Genomic DNA, 19,539 nt, shown 5'->3' with positions numbered 1-19,539 from the left:
TATGTACAGAGCTAAGACAAGGAAATATGACGAAGAGTATGTAGCATTTGGCTTTGACTTTTAATACAGTGGGAGATGAGAAGTTTGCTGTGTCAAAAAATGTTTGCAGCGGAGAGCAGGAAGCCAAATTAATTTAGACGTCACTTTAAGACATTAGACCAGAATCACATTGATAAGCCGCTTGATTTTCAGCTAAAACGTGCCGAATATTGGCAACAATTTTCCCGCTTTGTCAATGTTACATCAGTAAACCAGCGAGCACTATTAGCATCATATAAGGCGGCATACAAAGTTGCTCAGTGCGAAATAACTCCACACCATAGCAAAGGAGCCGATACTGCCTAAAGCAAAAATAAAAACTGTCCCTCTGTCCACTGAAACTGTCGTTTCTATTAATTTTTTGTTTTTCGTTCAAATTGTTTGGCATATAGTCCTCATGAGTTAATGTTGCTAATCAATTTGAATTTTTTTTTTTTTTTTTTTCAGTATCAAAAGGTCAAAAATGTACCTTAAATGTATTTTTACTTGGGCTTTCAAACGATTACATTTTTTTATTGAGTTAATTACAGCTTAAAAATTAATTAATCATAATTAATCGCAATTCAAACCATCTATAAAATATGCCATATGTTTCTGTAAATTATTGTTGGAATGGAAAGATGAGACACTAGACAGATATATACATTCAACACATGGTACATAAGTACTGTATTTGTTTATTATAACAATAAATCGACAAGATGGCATTAACATTATTAACATTCTCTTAAAGTGATCCATGGATAGAAAGACTTGTAGTTCTTAAAAGATAAATGTTAGTACAAGTTATAGAAATTTTATATTAAAACCCCTCTTAATGTTTTCGTTTTATTAAAATTTGTAAAATTTTCAATCGAAAAATAAACTAGTAGCTCGCCATTGTTGATGTCAATAATTACACCATGCTCCCTCATGGTACTAACCCATAAAATCAGTTGACCCAAGCGCCAGCAGAGGGCACCAAACACCAAAAAACAAGTAACAAGCGGGCATTACACTGTACTGTCATTTTAATCTGTTTGAGCGCGGCGTGCGTTAATTGCATCAAATATTTTAACGTGATTAATTAAAAAATTAATTACCGCCCGTTAACGCGATAATTTTGACAGCCCTAATTTTTACAGTTTGGATGTGACTTTTTTTTTCTATTATTATTCAAGCAAATTGATGCTCTTTAGGTCTCTGTTACAAACAAAAGAATGTTAATTAAGTTCTACGTTATTGTAAGTTGATCTATATTACTTTTATCTTTAATATTAAAAAGGACACAATGTTATGCTGAGGTGTCCTTATAATAATTTTATGGACAAATGATACTATTTACAGTGGCGGCAGAGAGTTGGGGGTGGGATGGGTCAGAAAAAGTACCTCAAGAAGCTCGGGTCATGGGTCAATGACGATATTCTAGAGACAGAATTAATCAAATTTGTAGGATGCAAGACAAAATATATTTGTATTGGTTTTAAATTCGGTCGTCTACTTGTGACAAACGAATTAATATTGAACCTGTTTTTGTTCATCTCGTCACAGATAGTAGGAATATGATGTACCAAAACAATGGGTTACATCACACTAATGCCTGTGTGCACTGAAAAGAAAGTTATACAAAGATTGTTCGAATGCCTTTCTGTTGCCATTAAAGTAACTGGGAGGGATTTGTTTTGAAAGGCTGAAAGTGGGTCACTGGCGGTCCGGCTCAGTGGTTCCTTTTCCCGAGCCTGCCCGGGTTTGCCCGGCGGTGATCCAGGAGAGCCCTATTTTTAAACGCTTGCACTAAGTCATGTTTTTGTAAGCATCAGGCACTAAGCTACGGCTGATATCGGAGCTGCTCGACCTCGGATCGGAACGTCCTACCTCTCCGGACCCAGTCCGGCCTGAATGCGGGTAGCGCTGTAGCGCTGTGCCGCAGTCTCGTGCCGGACGTAGTGCTCCCCTCCGGACGACATCTTCCTCCGGTCCACCTGTTGGCCCTCGCAGACCTCCATCTCCGTTCCAAGTTTGACTCCCTTGCAAAGTCCAGGCTACATTTAGGATTCCATGTGTGGGAACCTTGGAGGTTGTTGCCCAAATACGCTTATCTGGCAGCCGCAGTAGATGTTCCCATGTATCGAGGACTCGCAGGATGCACCTGCCTGGAAAAGAGACAACAGGCGTGTCAGCGGGGGGAGTCGCCAAGGAGATTCTCCCACAGAGCGGGTGTCACCGTGGTAATGATAAGCCGGCGTGGCGTCACTGGCCAAAGTACCGGGGAAGGGGGTGATGCAAAGCCAGGCCCCGGAGCGGAGAGGGGACGGGAGAGCAGCGAGCAGTCTAATCCAGACAAAGAGGATTTCACCGCCAAGAGGAGCACTTTTTTTTTTTTCAAACAGTGATGGCCACATGACCCCCCAGTGGACTTTATATTCATCACAACAAACACACAACCTACACATTGTCTGTTATGGTAACTTTCCAACACACTTTATCACATCCAGGTGAAGATGACAGTTAAGATGGAAAATCCTCTCAAAACCCTTCACCACATGCTAACCTTGGACCTGCCTAGTCGTGTGACATGAAAGGCAGGACATCACATTCACACTGAATAGGGGACGAGTCGGCTTTAATGAAAGCGAGCGCACACACGCTTTAAATTTGCCCTAATGGCTGTCATGTGGGTGGCATGAACGCGATCACGAGGCGCAACGGAAGGAAAACCTGAAAAACACACTGCTTTCATTCATTCATAATTAGAGGTATATAATTGCATAACCATATTCACATGGATGGATGCCTCATAAGGTGACGATGAACTCCTCACCAAAAATACAAATTTTCTTCAAATATGTAATTATATTTATTCATCTTTAATGGAATTCATTAAATATCTCAAGAAAGAAATTAAAACTTGAATATTTTTTTAGTATATATTTCTAAATTAACGTCCTTTTTACTTCATAAAATGAATAGACTTGTATTTCATGAATGACTGAAACACTGCCCTCTGGCGGACAATACGCGTCAGTGCATCAAACAGCAAAAAGTTCTACCTCAAATCTGAAGCTGACTGTACTAGTAATTCAATTTAGTTTGATCAAATGATCAACACGTGAACGTATTACCAAGTTGCAAATTGCAGGGCAATTTATTATGTACAGCACTGCTTCTGCTGAATCATTTCAATGAAGGACACAAGGTTTGAATTTCTGCTCTTTTTTTTTTTCTTTTTCAGCCTGAATGCTTGGCTGTCCTCCATCTGCTACAGAGAAATTTCTGGAACAGCCTGAAAAAGTTTCGCAGAGCCAACTTGTTCAACGTGTCTCTCACTCACTCTTTGTTTTTTCAACGTTATTATGAAAGTGCATGTCAGGAAGTGGTGAGAAGCATTCTAAGTTTTTTTTCAATCTTAAATATCACAAGGCAAATACCATTGTGCTGACTGAAACATTTTATGTGACGTCTCCTCAGATTAAATTCACATACTATACCACTATGAAATAGGCACACAAAATGCCCTCGCTATAGAAATATAACTGTACCAAGGGCGCAGTTTTGCATAGGAACGGTAAGGACAAAACACTACCAACTTTTCAGGATGCTAAAATTGTCCCCACCAACTTTTAAGCAACCTCATTGGCGTTCAATAATGACTTTAGTTATATGTCATTTAGATTGTCTTCCCATATGTTTTAATTGTAGTAATTGACCCCACCATTATTAAGTGAATTAATTTCACTATTGTGCAGACTTAAATGTGCTTCTTTAACTTGCGGCATGTGCCGGTCCATTTTTCATTTTTTCCCCTCCTAAACGCTAATTTGATTGGCTTGACGCCCCCAACAAACAAACACACACATTAGATATCAGGGATATTAGAAGTCCCCCCCCCCCCCCACCCCCACCCCCCAGCCATTAGGAGCCACTGTAAGAAGTGTAAAAAGACATCAATGTTGTGGAACTGGGGAGCACACCACTAATTTTGCTACTGAAAGTCTGAACTGCATCAGAGTTAGCATAACATTAAACTGTTTGAACTTGCTAACCTGCAAAACTCGAGTAGGAAGCTGCTGAGCGAGAAGGGTCCTCCGGTAAGTGTTTTCTACTGTAAACGTTGAATTAACTGTGAGAAATGTAGTGAACTGAGGTCTACCCCCTTCTCCCCAATTTGACTTATTTTATTTATGTGGTCTTAAAGCAGCGCACAGGAGCGTTCATTTTTTTGTTCAGTTTGACTATGCTTGTGGACAAAAGCAGTCGTGTTTTACCTGCAGGACAGATCCATTTTTATTTATTTATTTTTGTTATTCCCGGACAAACAAGTTTTTTCAGTTATATTTAATTTCTATATTAAGACAATGATGAGTGGTCTTAAGACAAATTTTGATTTCTTTTAATTCCTGGATCGTTAAGAGACGATTAACAAAATTGTATTCATTTTGTTTGTTAATATAACTTATGTTCAAATGATGCAATTAAAATTTGCTCTTAAAATCCGGACATTTTTTCTGGAAGTTTTCAAAATGTTTCTTTAGTAGTTTTTGAAAACAAAGGTTTGAATTGAACAGTGTAGGCTGAACCGATACATACGAAATCAATACAGATTTATTTTGCATTGATCATTACGAATGTCACGTTCCTAGCAAAAAGTGTACATTCAGGTTATACTGTTATATCGTCCCTACCATTGTTGGGACCAAACCTACCCCCTTGAAATGCACATACATTATTTGAATCACATGTTTAAAAAAACACCTAAAAAAAACATGAACAAAAGCGTAACAGTTAGAAATATTTTTGTCAAATCAATTTAATGAAAAAAAATTGGTCACGGAGCTATATTAGTGATTTTTAAAACGATCATTTGTAATGGTCACTAAACCGGAAAGGATCTCTCAACCACGCCCCCTGATGGCCAACTAAACGAGACGCAGACAGACAGAAGAGGAGGACCGCAAGTTTTTTACTTAGTCATTTTAAAACGACTGTCGTCCGGTAATTAAAACAAAAAATACCAGTTAGAATCAGTTGAAGGATCTTCGAGGTCAGCCTGAGGCAACCTTCCTCAAAATATCATTTCAAGAAGCAAGATACAGTGAGTTCCTTCGAGGTTAGCAAACTGCCACAGACATGCTTTTGAAAATGACGAGAACTAAGCGAAATGGCACGGTAATGCGCACCGTTTATTCTTTTGTAAAACGTTAAGTCCACGTTGTGCGAATTTGGTGCCGTCTTGCTGCTGGTGCGTTCACGTGCTCTGGTTGAACGAAAATGTAGTCCGAGTCATGCACGATTTGAATGGTTAAATGGTTTTAGGTGTATATTATCCAAACTAAATGCACTTTAAAGTCGCTATTATTATCACACACACAAATCCGCAAGTAAATTACGTCTAATACACGTGTAGGTTTTGTCATGTACTGCAACACTAAAGGCACCATGAATGCTATTCGTCCTCCATTAGATGGTCAATGAAAAGTAGTTTTAAGGTTGGTGTTAATTTCTGACAGATTCTTCTGGTATATATTGTTTCTATATATCTTTGATTCTATTACAACAGGGTTGTTGTTGCTCACCTGAAGCCATGATTCCAGCTGTTCTAAAACTCTACTTCTTCGGAACAGCCGTGGCCATCTTCTCTTTCATCTTCAGTCTGGCTGACTCAGTTGGAGCCCTGATGTACGTCCAGGACCGACACTGGATGCTGGAGATGGAGAAAGGTCTGGCGCATCATGGGGGAGTCGTCTGCAACCTTGGACGTGGACTAAAGAGAGGGAGGACAACATGATACATGAGTAGATGAATCTTCTGAAACTGGCAGCTTAAAAATGTGACAGAGGAGCACTACTGTAAATCGCTGAGACAACAGCAGAATTTACTGTACAAGGATAGATACACCACAGCAAGAGCTATGTTATGCTAAAAGGCTCATAACGCCTGCAAGGAGCATGTGGGAATTATTTTCATACCAATATTTGGGTCTCATAAGGCATTGTAAACATAGCAAAATAGGCAATTTCATTAAGGGCCTTTTGTTTTATTTGACGTCTTGTGACTGATCCAAATAAATATCCTGTGAATAGAAATTTGACCTAAAGTGCTGTTTAATAAAGTTGTCACTGAGACATTTAACTGCTGGATCAACAGCCAGAGAAGGTTGTACTGTCTGCAACATTTACTTTCTCTTTTTGGAGTCAAAACAACTCTAAAGTCACAAAATGCACTTTTGTGCTCAAGTGCCAGGGATGGATATAATTGTTTATTATACTTAGAACTTTTTCCGTTTTTTTTAACAACATATCAAAAACTTAAGATAAATAATTTTGATTATTTGTTGTCGAAGATTGTGTACATTACATCCACAAATATCATGGGTGTCGTGATAAGGTAGATTTTTGTTTTATTTTGCAGTTTTATTCATACTTATTCATAATGTATTTTTTCTTTTGTATTTCTTGTGCATATGCTGTTCTTTGCAAGTTTAAATGATTGTATAACATTGCTTTTCAAACAAACAAACAAACAAAAACATCAAAACACTGGCATCCATGCATTTTTTTTTTTTTTTTTTTGCTTCAAAAGGCACAAAAACGCGAATAAAAAATAAAATAAATTAGGGCTGTCAAAATTATCGCGTTAACGGGTGGTAATTAATTTTTTAAATTAATCACGTTAAAATATTTGACGCAATTAACGCACATGCCCCGCTCAAACAGATTAAAATGACAGCACAGTGCAATGTCCACTTGTTACTTGTGTTTTTTGGAGTTTTGTTGTCCTCTGCTGGCGCTTGGGTGCGACTGATTATTATTATTGACATCAGCAATGGCGGGTTACTAGTTTATTTTTTGATTGAAAATTTTACAAACTTTATTAAAACGAAAACATTAAGAGGGGTTTTAATATAAAATTTCTATAACTTGTACTAACATTTATCTTTTAAGAACTACAAGTCTTTCTATCCATGGATCGCTTTAACAGAATGTTAATAATGTTAATGCCATCTTGTCGATTTATTGTTATAATAAACAAATACAGTACTTATGTACCGTATGTTGAATGTATATATCGATCTTGTGTCTTATCTTTCCATTCCAACAATAATTTACAGAAAAATATGGCATATTTTATAGATGGTTTGAATTGCGATTAGTTACGATTAATTTTTAAGCAGTAATTAACTCGATTAAAAATTTTAATCGTTTAACAGCCCTAATTTAAATTAAAAATATTACAAAAACAGTCAATTAAAAGCCGCTATTCTTCCATGTTTGCTGTTTTGAATGTTTCGTAGCAGCGACTGTGCATGTCCAAAGTGACCTGTGCTATTGCTGACAACATCGGCGCGAGAGCGTTCCATTCATATGGTTTGGGAGCAATACCCGCCTTGGAGGCCAGAATCAAAAGTTTGTGTCTTCCGTTTTCGCCGTCACCATGTACAGGCGAGGCCATTCCGCAACAAATTTGTTGCGTCTCGGTGTTGCAGCATCACCATGTAAACGGCTCATAAGACGCATACAATGTAAATACCCGAGGACAGCCCCATCTTGTGGACATTTGTGACATCGGCACCGACAGGAAGAAATCCAAAAGAAAAAAAGGGGTTTGACAAAGCTAAATTTTCCTTAAACTTAGCGATTGGTGAATTGTAATGATAAGTGTTCTGTTCAAATGTAGAATTGTTGCTCAAGTAGAGCCTACATGTGTGCTTTAAAGTCACACGGGGCCCGTGTGCGCAAAATTCCCCCGGGCGTGAGCGTAGGTGAGGGGGATGCGGGCTCAACACCTACCGGAGAGGACGCAGCACTTTCCATGTAAATGAGCCGTTCCCTCCCCACTCCCAGTCCCACGCACCTTCCTCTTCTGGCTCTCCCCCCTCACTCGCAGTACACAAAGACGCCCGTGGTCACTTTGTCTGGTGCTCCCGAGTGGTTCCGGCACTGGTCATGATCTGGAGGCGGGTCTTTGCGCTTTGCTTTCTGCTCCAATTCAGGGCAGATGCGCGTACGCTCCCCCGCAGGGGCGCCGCTCCTTCTGCTGGCAACTCCAGGGCTTCTAGTGGTCCTGCATTCGAGTCATGCCAGGTCACCCTGACACCTGTCGAGCATCAAGTTCTGGACGACAACACACACGAGGTGAGGTGTCCAATTAACATAAGTGACTAAGGCCAAACTGCAAGTTTGTTTACTTTGGTTCTCAAACGAAGGGTCATGATTTTTTTATGGTTCTGCGGTGTTTTCATTGGGTCATGTAAAATTGAAATTTTGCTTTTAGACGGGTTTTAATGGAGACGACGGCTCCTACGTGATTCTCACTTGGGTGGGCGACGATACCGGGGTGAGTGTTGCAACAAAACACATTGTTTCTGTACAACTATTTTCACAATATAAGCAAAAATCTATTATCTAGGTCGTCCTGGTGCTATCCACAATCAGTGCTCCCATAGACACTTTCCTTGAAGGAGGCTCCTCACGCCTTTACAGGAGGTGAGTGTTCAAAAACAACGATAGGTATCAATGTCTAATCACACGTTATCTTCCCAGTACCGATTACGGCAAGTCCTTCCACGACATCTCATCCAGCATCAACCACACTTTTATCAAAGAGGAATTTGGCGTCAGTGTAGGACCAGGAAGTTCTGTAAGTGGGATTTTTTGACGAGTGATACTCATGGAGTACTTTACACTTCGGTATGTTTTCGAGAAGGTGATACTGACTGCTGACACACCAGTGGTGGACCATCCGGGGGGCATCGTTTTCACCTCTACGGATGCCGGTGCCACCTTTCATTTTGTCCAGCTCCCCTTCCACCTAGCACAGCCCATCAACTACCATTTCCTCAACCCCGACTTGTTGGTGGCGCTCAGCATAGACGTGAGTCACTCGTAGCGTGTTTGCTCTACTTTTAAAGAAACACTATTGCAAGCGCACATGTCACACCTTTAAGAGAAGAGGGTAAACACGGCCAATGTGTTCCTGGTCCTGACATGCAGGGCGCTCTGTGGCTCTCGCTGGACTTTGGCGCCACGTGGACAAAAGTGCATGATGGAGTGCATTCTTTCTCATGGTGAGAATCAACAGGAAATGAGATGCACCGAAACCAAAGCCTTGGAAAACAAAATATGTTTAAGAATGGATTTCTATTGAATGCTTTAACATACATCTCTCTCTTACTTTAGGGGAGCTGGTGTCAATTTGTTCTTTAGTTGCAGCAAAGCAGACACAAGTAAGAGCACAAATGGCCGGTTATCTTGTGTACATGAAAGAAATACAGACTTTTACCTCCTGTGGTTTTAGTGGACGCAGAAGAAAGGGGCGATATGCAGTTGAAGAGGACCAAAGACCTCGGCAAGACCTTCACTACCATTCACGAGGATGTCTACAGTTTTGGCTACATCGGCGCTTTTCTCTTCTTTTCCGTCATGGAGGACACGGTAAAATATCGTCTAAGATGCGCTGCTACAGGTGATGCTTCGGATGGCATTTGTGTCATTTTCCTACTAGCGATCCCCGAGGGTCATGTATTTTTCGTCGGACCAAGGAGACACCTTCAGCCGAGCGTTACTCCCGTCGGCCTCAACTGAACAAGTGAGCGTTTCAGTTCCGAGAATGAAATCAGTCATGGCAATAACCACATTCTCATGCCTTCATACTCATTTGTGTGCGTTTTCAGTTTTACTCCATTTTAGACGGAGATGAGGACATGCTTTTCATGCATGTGGACAACCCAGGAGGTACAAACAAAGATGGAAAGAGTTCAAAACTTGGCACAGACTTTTTTTATGTAATGGAAAAGCTCGACAGCAAAGACCGAACTGGTTTCACGAGTTTGAGGTGTTGCTGACAAATCATTTTGTCATGTTTGCGCACACCATGCCAGCTGGACAGTGTTTTATTTCCTTTTTTCCCCCTACATTATCTCCAATCCTCTTCACTCATTTTAACACCCGTGTCACGTAAATGGTTGCAATTCCTTCTTTTGTTTTAAATCCTGCTGTTATGTTGACCGGGCTTAAGATAAGGAGGGGAGATACAGGTGGCTTATCTTTTGTCGAAAGCGGGGGGCGGGAGATTTGGGTTATGCTGCAAAAGGCTGTGCATCTGGTAAGGGTGTAACGGTACATGTATTTGTATTGAACCGTTTCGGTACGTGGTGCTCGGTTCGGAACGGAGGTGTACCGAACGAGTTTCTGACGTAATGTAACCCTTACTTTTCGAGGCTGTGAGTCGATCGCGTTACAGTTTCTTTGTGTAGATTATATTTACTCCGTCTTCTCTACTATAATTAGGACCAACACAGTCGGACAATATAACCCAGAAAACTCAACGGCGCGACAACGTGGCCGCCCCAAGAATGCAGTGAAACACGGGCGTTAAAGTCAATCAGCGAATGCACACCAGTCACAGTGCGGCCGCGTGTTAGACGCGTCCCAGAAGCGGCTCAACACGACGCTAGGCATGTGCCGGTTACCGGTTTCAAGGTTTACCGTGGTATGAAAACATCACCGTTTCAAAACCACTAAAATTTTCCGTCGTACTGTAGTGCGGTATTTGCTATTTTACATGTCTCAAAAATGCAGCCAGAACTGTCTTGGAGCGGCAGCGCTCACCCCTCCCTCTCCAGTTGTTGCTGTGTTTGTCAGTGATGCTATTCTGCTAGACAGCCGGCGAACCAAAAAAAAAACACTCCAAACAAAAGGCATACTTTTCTTGAATTTATGGAGGTCTCAAATCATGGTAACTGAAATATACAAAATGAATACATTTAAAACGTTGTACAATAGTATTTTAAACGTGTGAGTAGCTTCATTAGCACAAACAACAGAATTTGAGGAAGTCATCATATCCATAAACACCATGAAAAATTTTGCCAAAAACAAACATTTTCCTTTCAAATTCAAAATACAAACTAAAAACTTACAAAGACGAATGGTCGCCTAGTCTTAGCTGGGAGAGCAACTTCGTCGAGGTTATAAATCCCACTAAGAACCAAGCTTGAATGACGCAAAAAAGGATGGCGTCAAATTTCGCTAATTGCGACAGATGATCTTGCCCGAAGCACAAATGCACGTTCGCTGGACAAGGAGAGGTCTCACTCCCACTGTTTCTTAGATGAAACCTTTACACAACATTTACATTTTAACTAACTTATCCATTTTTACTTATTAACTTATGAATTATTTGTCTTTTTAACACAAGTAGATGACAGTACATGACATGTAGACTAGAGTTGACACAGTGGCTGAAAATGGCGAAACTTCACTTGAGCTTTTTTCCCCTCAAAAAAAAAAAAGTTGTACAGTATATATATATATTTTTTTTATTTAGAAGTGTTTTTACATTTTTATAGCAATTAATTTTCTTTTTGCTCTAATCTTGACCAACCTGAGCTGTGGCTCTGGGTAGTCTATAAGTTCTATTTATTTTAATGTTATTTAAAATATTTTTTTATTTTATTTATTTATTTTAACATTAATGTTCAAATTTACAAATATTTTCTGAAAAATAAAAAATCCCAGAAAAAAAAGTTTTTTGTTTTGTTTTTTTAAATCCATACCTCTCAACACATTTTGGATCTATAATTGCAATACCGTGATACCGTGAAACCGCGTTATTTTTGCGCACGGTTATTGTACTGTCAAAATCTCATACCGGCACATGCCTACACGACACACGCGAAAAGAAAGGCAGAGTTTATTAGACGCGAGACGCGACCCTCCTGCGTCAATACTACTACCGGTAGCTAGGATCGGGCAGACCGGAAGTCACTCGTGTAAAAATACGGTGGATCCGGTCAATTTTCAAACTAATATGCAATCGTAACCCACTTTTGGAGCCCATCAGATCCCTTAAGTGGTAGATCAGGGCACAGTTGACTTGTCTTTGTTGATTGACTGCTGTCTTCTCTGCTATAATAATAACCAACACGGCCCCGTGTTCAATACAAAACCCTCCTACAACAACAAAACAAGTAGGAACTAATATTCACATAGGAACTAAAGTTATACAACATAAAATATACAATATAAATGAATACTACATTTGTAAAATATGAACACATAATAAAATAAATAATAGCCCATTTAATTAAAATAAATTGAAATGAGCTAAAACACCTGCAATTAAATAATAAGAATAATACAGAGGTACTGCTTACACAATTAAATTTATTAATTTCTGTGTGGTGCTTTAACTTGAGAAAATCCACCAATAAAACTTTTGAAAACCGATCATAAGAAAAAAAAAAAAAGATTCATTGAGGCACTTCATTTGTAAAATACATGTTAAAATCCTTGTCGTTGGGATTGCTTTTCTCTTTAGCACAGGACTTATTTTTTCTTCTTACTTTCATAAAGAAAGCTGACCAATACGCGGAGTCTGAAAGGCAAATTGTTGTTGGATTATCTTTAAATACCCGCTACTTTTTGAGCAGAATTCTAGCTTTGTATAGGCTAATGTTTCTATTGTTGAAAGCACAAAAGTGTGTAATAAACAACTAGCACATTTATATTTTACATTTTGTTTTCTTACTGTACCGAAAATGAACCGAACCGTGACCTCAAAACCGAGGTAAGTACTGAACCGAGATTTTAGTGTACCGTTACACCCCAAGTATCTGGACATCAGGGTGTATCACAAGAGCATAAACAAACACACTCCTAATGTGTGTGTCGCTTATTTAAGATGACCTTGTCCGTCATTGCTGCGCATGACAGATTTATGACATGGATAAAAGTCTCGCTGTTAATTACCATAGACACCTACTTCGGGACCATGTACACGTCGGATGACCGCGGCATCCTGTTTTCTAAATCCCTGGAGCGTCATTTGTTTGACGGGCAACGCAAGAGCGATTTCCGGAACATTACGTCACTGCGTGGCGTATACCTCACCAACAAACTGGACAAAGGTAGGCTCGTCGGTACCCGTGTCATATTTAACTAGTCGTTAAAGAGATGTTTTTTTTTCATTTGCTGTTGCAGACGGACGAATCAGATCTGTCATTTCATTCAACCGGGGAGGGACGTGGCATCAGCTTTCCAAACCTCAGAATGTAGAATGTGGGAAGGAAGTAAAGAATGTGTGTTTCATGCAGTTCAAACTTGTATTGTTTCTTTATACGTTTGACCAAACCCTCCATCACTTTTTTCAGCAGTGCAACCTTCATATTCACGGAGAACACAGTCGCATCAATCGCATAGTCCCCATGCTCCTCATGTCTGAGCCCACTGCTGTCGGTCTGGTTATCGCTCATGGTAATCAATCACTGATTTCATATCCTTGTAGAGCGCTTTTACAGATGCTTTCCAGTTAGAACAAAGAAACCAGCAAACGACATACCGTATTTTTCGGACTATAAGTCGCAGTTTTTTTCATATTTTGTTGGGGGTGCGACTTATACTCAGGAGCGACTTATGTGTGAAATTATTAACACATTATGATGTAATTTCACATGTTATTTTGGTGTTTTGGACTGATGGTTTTGTAAACTTGTTAGCATGCTATAGTTATCTGAATAACTCTTAATAGCTATGGCCACGTTCGCGTTCTGCCTTTGGCAATGTATGTTCAATTGTATTATTGACTTTTTTATATTGAAATGGATGCATTTAGTTTGTGGTGCTTTCACGCCCACTTGGGAGCGCACTCGCACTTCTTTACGTGAAGAAGAGCGCTCGCACGCCAGAAGAAGACGGACAGCTACGTAGCTCTGAGTGAGTGAGTGGGCGAGTTAGCGAGAGAGAAAGCCGGCTGCGAACCTACGTTCATTGTTTATGCTTTTAAAATATCTCTACACAGGCAATGCCTGCGTGTATCAACTTTTCTGTTGTTGTTGTGTTTTCCACCCGCGATCGGACACTTAGAGCCAGTTGTGTGGTTGTTTGAACGGTGTGCTAATGCTAGCAAACGCATGCTAACCTGTTACGTTATTGCTGTAATAGTACCTAATTATCATTTATTTACGTTGATGCGAACCTGTTTGCTATCGAGGACCAAATTGATTCAGCAAATTATGCGGACGTCCAGCATTGTCTTTTTGGAGTTCGCTGTATATAGCCAGGACCGAGCAGTAGCGTCCTGGTGAGGACAGTATATTCGCATTTCGTTGTTCATGCACTGTACACTGTACATTTATTCAGCATGTTGTTCTCTATTGTATTTTTATATTAAATTGCCTATCAAGATGACATATCTGTTCTATGTGTTGGATTTTATCAAGTAAATTTCCCCCAAAAATGCGACTTATACTCCGGTGCGACTTATATATGTTTATATTCTCTTTGTTGGGCATTTTTTGGCTTGTGCGACTTATACTCAGGACTTGTAGTCCGAAAAATACGGTAAGCAGAATAAAACGATAGATAAAAACAGAATCTCTTCTGCTGTAGGGACGGTGGGCGATTGCCTGTCATTGTGGCAGCGTCCAGATGTGTTTGTCTCCTCTGACGGGGGTTACAACTGGAGGGGCACGCTCAAGGGTCCCCACCATTACAGCATATTGGACTCTGGCGGGCTCATCGTGGCCGTGGAGGCACAGCGTGAAGGACAAGTCAAGACGATTAAGTATGGTTGTTGCTTTTCGCTTTCCATTTCAGGTTCCTACACCTGCTTCCGACAAACATCGCTTGTTTTTGTTCCCATCTTCTAAGATTACCTTATTTCTTTACGTCTCAGGTTCTCGACGGACGAGGGTCACTGCTGGAAGTCATACAATTTCACTGAGCAGCCCTTCTTTTTTGCCGGCTTGGCTTCCGAACCAGGCACCAAGGCCATGAGTGTCAGTGTATGGGGTTTCCGTCCAGAGGACGACAACCAACCCATGTGGGTCGCTGTCACCATTGACTTCCAGAGCCTTATCACCAGAGAATGTAAGTTGTTGAAAATTTTAAATGAACCTCAAGGGTAAGCCAGCAATACATTCAGATGAAATTGTTTCAGGTAACGATCAGGATTATGAGGAGTGGTTAGCGCATTCGACTGAGGGGGGTGCTTCTAAGAGGGATGGCTGCGTCCTAGGCGTCAAGGAGACTTACCGGAGGCGGAAGAAACAAGCCGTGTGTCGGAACGGTCGTGGCTACGTCATGGTAAAGAAAGAGAGCCCATGCCAGTGCACCAGGGAAGATTTTTTGTGGTGAGAACTGCAAATAATAAGAAAGATCTGTGCAGCAGTTATACTAAACCAGGGGTGTCCAAACATTTTGCAAAGGGGGCCAGATTTGGTGTGGTAAAAATGCGGGGGGCCGACCTTGGCTGACGTTCTTTACGTAGAACAATATATTTAAGCAAATTTTAGCAAGTCATTCTGTGTGTCACATTTGCTTCGTTATAGGGCTGCAGCTCTTGAATATTTTAGTAGTCGATTAATCGATGGACTAGTTTGTTCGAGTAATCGGGTAAGGAACATGAAAAATTAAAACACCTGAGCTGAGCCTCAAACAATATTCATTCATTCATTCATATTTTTTTTTTAAAAAATGAGGATCTGTGTACAACAAAAGAACAATTGGCTAACTTGGATAGAAAAAGTCTGCTAGCTTAAATGCTATAAAATGCTAACGTTTTTTTTTTTTTTTTTACAATGCTCTTAACAAGTGGTTCAGACACATATTCCCACAAAAAACGGCTAAATATACCTACAAACTAAATTAAGAATGCATTAAAAAAAACATTCGCTCAAACAAAAACTTAGCTTATGTTGGTCTTAACAGGGAGCAGTTGGATTCAGCCATGTGAAAAGAGGCAGACAAGAGGGCATTGTATCCACCCTCATCAGTAAGATGAAATGCAAACACTTTTAAAATCAACCATTACAATGCCACTTCAATTAAACGAATACTCGAAGCAACCAAAATTTAGTTTGAAGATTATTTTCTAATCGAATACTGGAGTTAATCGATTAATCGTTGCAGCACTACTTTTTTTTAATAATTTCAACAATTTTGCAACTAGCCTTTGTGGCGTTCTCTTTCGACTCTTGGGCTCTTGCGAAATACTGCTGCTGTGAAATTAAACTAGCTTCAAGTTGCTTCAATTTCTCACTACGTATCTACCCTGTAATCTTGTCGTACATGTCAGAGTGTCTTGTTTGGTAATATCGCCTCGTATTGAACTCTTTAAAAACAGCGACTGTCTCTTTGCAAATGAGGCAGACACAGTCGTTGCGTATTTTAGTGACGAAATAGTCCAGTTTCCACCTATCCTTGAAGCGCCAGCCGTTGCAGTCAACTTTTTTTTTTGTTGATTGTCGCCATTTTAGAAAAGCGGGAATAAAGGGTCACATGTGGTAATGTTGCTTAGAGTGCTGCTCCCTTTTAGTGGGTAAATGAGGAGCAGCATTTAGTGTGTAAGCTACTTCATATGCTTGTAGCAGTATTGCTGACCAATGAATTAAGTCTGTGTGCGGCCCAGACATTATTGTTTTTATGACAGAGGCTGGGGGCCGGATGAAATCTGACCACGGGCCGCATTTGGCCCCCGGGCCGGACTTTGGACATGTCTGTACTGAACAAACCATCATTGTAAACAGTGATTACGGCTATCAGCGCCACGTGAACACCTCAGAGTGTGTGCAACAGCCTGACATGCACAACAAAACTTTGGAGATGTGCCTGAACGGAGAGGAGGACGAGCTCCTTACGGCGGGCTATCGCAAAGTCCCAAGTGACCGCTGCGAGGGGGGATTTTCTTCTCAGCTGGCAGTTGAGACAATCATCAGACCTTGTGGTGTTAAACCCAGCCAAGATGCACCCGCTGCCCACTTCACCGTGCCTGTAACGCACTTTGACACACCGGTGAGGAGTTTCAAAATCTAAAAGCTCTTTTTCCACACATATTGAGAGATGTTTTTGGGTTTCCAGCGAGAGAGGCTGGTGCTGATACTGGTGTGCTCCGGGGCAGGCGTCACCGTACTGGCCGCCGTCATTTGCGCTTTGGTCACCGTCAGGAAAGGGGTTTATCAGTACAGGTGAACCAAGTGGACGCACGCAAGTTTTTGGGACATTACGGCTAACTTGTTTCATACCGTCACCCTGCAGGGAACCAGAATATCGCTTCTCCAATCTCCGGATTCAAGATGACTGCAATGGAGTCACAGGTGATCCAGGGAGTGCTAACAGCAGCAACGGAACGGCCTTTGCACAGGACTCTGATAACGTAACCACCACTCATTTTGTAAACTATTTTATATTTAAAATGATTGACAATGACAGTAATATGGCTCTTTTTCAGCAAACTCTTCTCCAGTGAAACTATTCTTGGTCTGGCCCTAAAGTGGATCTGACGAGCAAAGACAAAATGAAATACCTTTATTTATTTATATCCATTTGTTTGAATTACTTTGCTTCCAGCTTGATTTGAGTATTTTTATTTGAACATTGAAAGGTTTGAATGTTGACTCCTCTTGTTTTATATAAATGACTGGTAAATTATTGATTTGTGTGCAAATTAACTCATTGCCCGCCATTGACATATAACACTATTGATTGCATGGGTCATTGGTGATTCTCATGCATGCAAATGTTATATTTTATTGGTATGCTAAGCAGGCACCATTGACTCTCGCTAGCTTAGCCATTCCAGACGGAATTTGTTGAAATCAACTCCCATCGACTAATTAAACCCCAGCTAACTCAAAGACTAAGCCTAATGTCAAAAACTCTGAACTTACCCTTTAAACTCATTCATAGAAAAGTCAATTAATAGCAATGACATTTCTCAGGCACCGGTGGGGCCAGTGGCGGACTTGGCAATTTTGGGGCCTAGGGCGAACATATCCAGGGGCCCTTTTCATGGGCCAGGGGTTAAAAAAGTGAGAAAGGTGTGGAGGAAATATGTTCCGGTACACTAGGGCTGTCCTAAACGACAAATTTTCTCCCGATTAGTCAGCCGGCTATTTTTACGATTAGTCGACTAATCTAATAATTTTCTTCTTTTTTTTTTTTTTTTTACTAATTTAGCAATGAAATTTTTGTTGACGCTTATTAATTCACAAAATCATTTTGGAACACTTCAATTCTTTATTCAAGTACAAATAATCATGTAAATAACAATAATTAATCACAAATAAACAATGAGGTTAAATGCTGATAGCATTTACAAGTGCAAAAGAATGTAAAGTAAATACATTCAGAAATCTTGACTTTGCCTTTCCAACATTATTCAAAACAATTCTTTTAAAAAAAAAAATCCAGCATGATTATTATGCTGGATGTATATATTTTATTATATGTAATAGCAGTATAATAATTACAATAATTAGTCATTGCCAATCATATTTGTCATAAAGAGTGTCATTTGAAAGCTATTCTTACTGTAGAATCTGTATTCTGTAGTATTTACTTAACATATTATAATATTAATTCTGAAGTATCTGGGATTAACTCCAGAAATCGTTATTTATATGACGAACATGACGTGCTTTTATTCTGAAATGTTCACCGGAGGTACGTTTGCTAAACCGCTAACCGAAAGCTTTACACTCCGTAAAAAAACATTCTTCGTCATTGCTTGTGGTGTCACTAATAGATCATTTAATTTTTTTTTTCGTTAGCAAATGCTGTTAACCAGCTGTTGAGTGTTATTGTATGACTGATTGGAACTGTACTGCATTGTTTCGCCACAGGGTGTGCTGTCGTGTATTTTATGTTTGGTGTGAAGAAGAAGAAAGTTAAAAGAGGCATTAGTGGCCTGTTCTCAACTTCTCCCTCACTGCACTTTGGCTCTCATGGAGAGCACGTTTGCTCATGTGTTCGAAATAAATGATAGCCGACGTGCAAAGTAGCAAGTGAGCTGTAAAAATAGTGAAGCTAACGAACAACTAAGCGGAGCTAGGCGAAGCTAAATGGCGCTAAATGAAGCTAAGCCACTGATATTCAGTCCGTCGTCGTGAAACAGTCCATTGTAGTGCGTGTGTGGGGGAGAGATCATATAAATGCAGCATTCAAATGTTTATTTGTTTTGTTATTTGTTTGTTTGGTATGCCGATATAATCATACATGACGAATAGTTGGGGGTGCTGCTGGCTCCGGTGGCCCAAAAGCCCTTGCTCGTTGGGGCAAGGGCAGCTGGTTGGGGGCCCACTAGTGGTTGGGGGCCTAAGGCGATCGGCTCCTTCGCCTGAATAGTAGATCCGCCTATGGGTGGGGCACTGCCCCCCACCCGCCCCCTCAATCTCCGCCTATGAGCCTCACCTAGTCAAAATGGATTGGACGTCTGTTGAGAGATGAGCATTCACATTCAGTTCTCCAAATTTAAATGAATTGGACGTCTATCGATGTCAATGGCAGGCAATGAGTTAAGCTACAAAGAAAAGGATATTTTGGGGGGGGTCAATTTTCGGTTTGCATGCGCAAAATGTGAAGTTTAAATAAAGCTTTGCTGCATTTTATTCTGTTTAGAACCTGATGGAGGCGCTATGGTATCATGTACCTCTATTAAATTAAACGAAGAATAAAAATGCGGAAGTAAGCAAGATTCATTTATTTAAAACGATGTCTCACTATGTCGCACTGAATAAAGGCAATA

General features: G+C 40.3%; 2 protein-coding genes across 9 annotated transcripts in view; one reads left to right on the top strand and one right to left on the bottom strand.

The window, feature by feature from the left end:
• The window catches only part of impdh1b (IMP (inosine 5'-monophosphate) dehydrogenase 1b), a 145,763-nt gene that overhangs the window by 48,994 nt on the left and 77,230 nt on the right, over window positions 1–19,539 (bottom strand). For all 8 annotated transcript variants that reach the window (XM_057856366.1, XM_057856365.1, XM_057856368.1 and 5 more), the window contains 2 exons: window positions 5,592–5,779; window positions 1,894–2,171 (listed from right to left, as the gene is read on the bottom strand). In XM_057856366.1, the coding sequence (XP_057712349.1) occupies window positions 1,894–2,024 (131 nt within the window). In that variant the 5' untranslated portion in view covers window positions 2,025–2,171; window positions 5,592–5,779. The remainder of the gene's footprint in view (window positions 1–1,893; window positions 2,172–5,591; window positions 5,780–19,539) is intronic.
• si:dkey-159a18.1 (sortilin) lies at window positions 7,921–19,361 on the top strand. The gene is made up of 20 exons (XM_057856364.1): window positions 7,921–8,150; window positions 8,290–8,352; window positions 8,425–8,501; window positions 8,559–8,655; window positions 8,722–8,889; window positions 9,009–9,082; window positions 9,195–9,241; window positions 9,313–9,449; window positions 9,520–9,603; window positions 9,689–9,749; window positions 12,773–12,925; window positions 12,999–13,096; window positions 13,169–13,271; window positions 14,406–14,580; window positions 14,692–14,885; window positions 14,956–15,148; window positions 16,544–16,808; window positions 16,875–16,981; window positions 17,052–17,169; window positions 17,245–19,361. The coding sequence occupies exons 1-20, from the start codon at window positions 7,962–7,964 to the stop codon at window positions 17,260–17,262; spliced, it is 2,421 nt and encodes an 806-aa protein (XP_057712347.1). The 5' UTR covers window positions 7,921–7,961; the 3' UTR covers window positions 17,263–19,361.

Source organism: Corythoichthys intestinalis, chromosome 13 (genome assembly GCF_030265065.1).
Source record: "Corythoichthys intestinalis isolate RoL2023-P3 chromosome 13, ASM3026506v1, whole genome shotgun sequence".
NCBI lineage: Eukaryota > Metazoa > Chordata > Actinopteri > Syngnathiformes > Syngnathidae > Corythoichthys > Corythoichthys intestinalis.
Note: the sequence above shows the minus strand (reverse complement) of the source record. Positions and strands in the feature narration are given on the sequence as shown.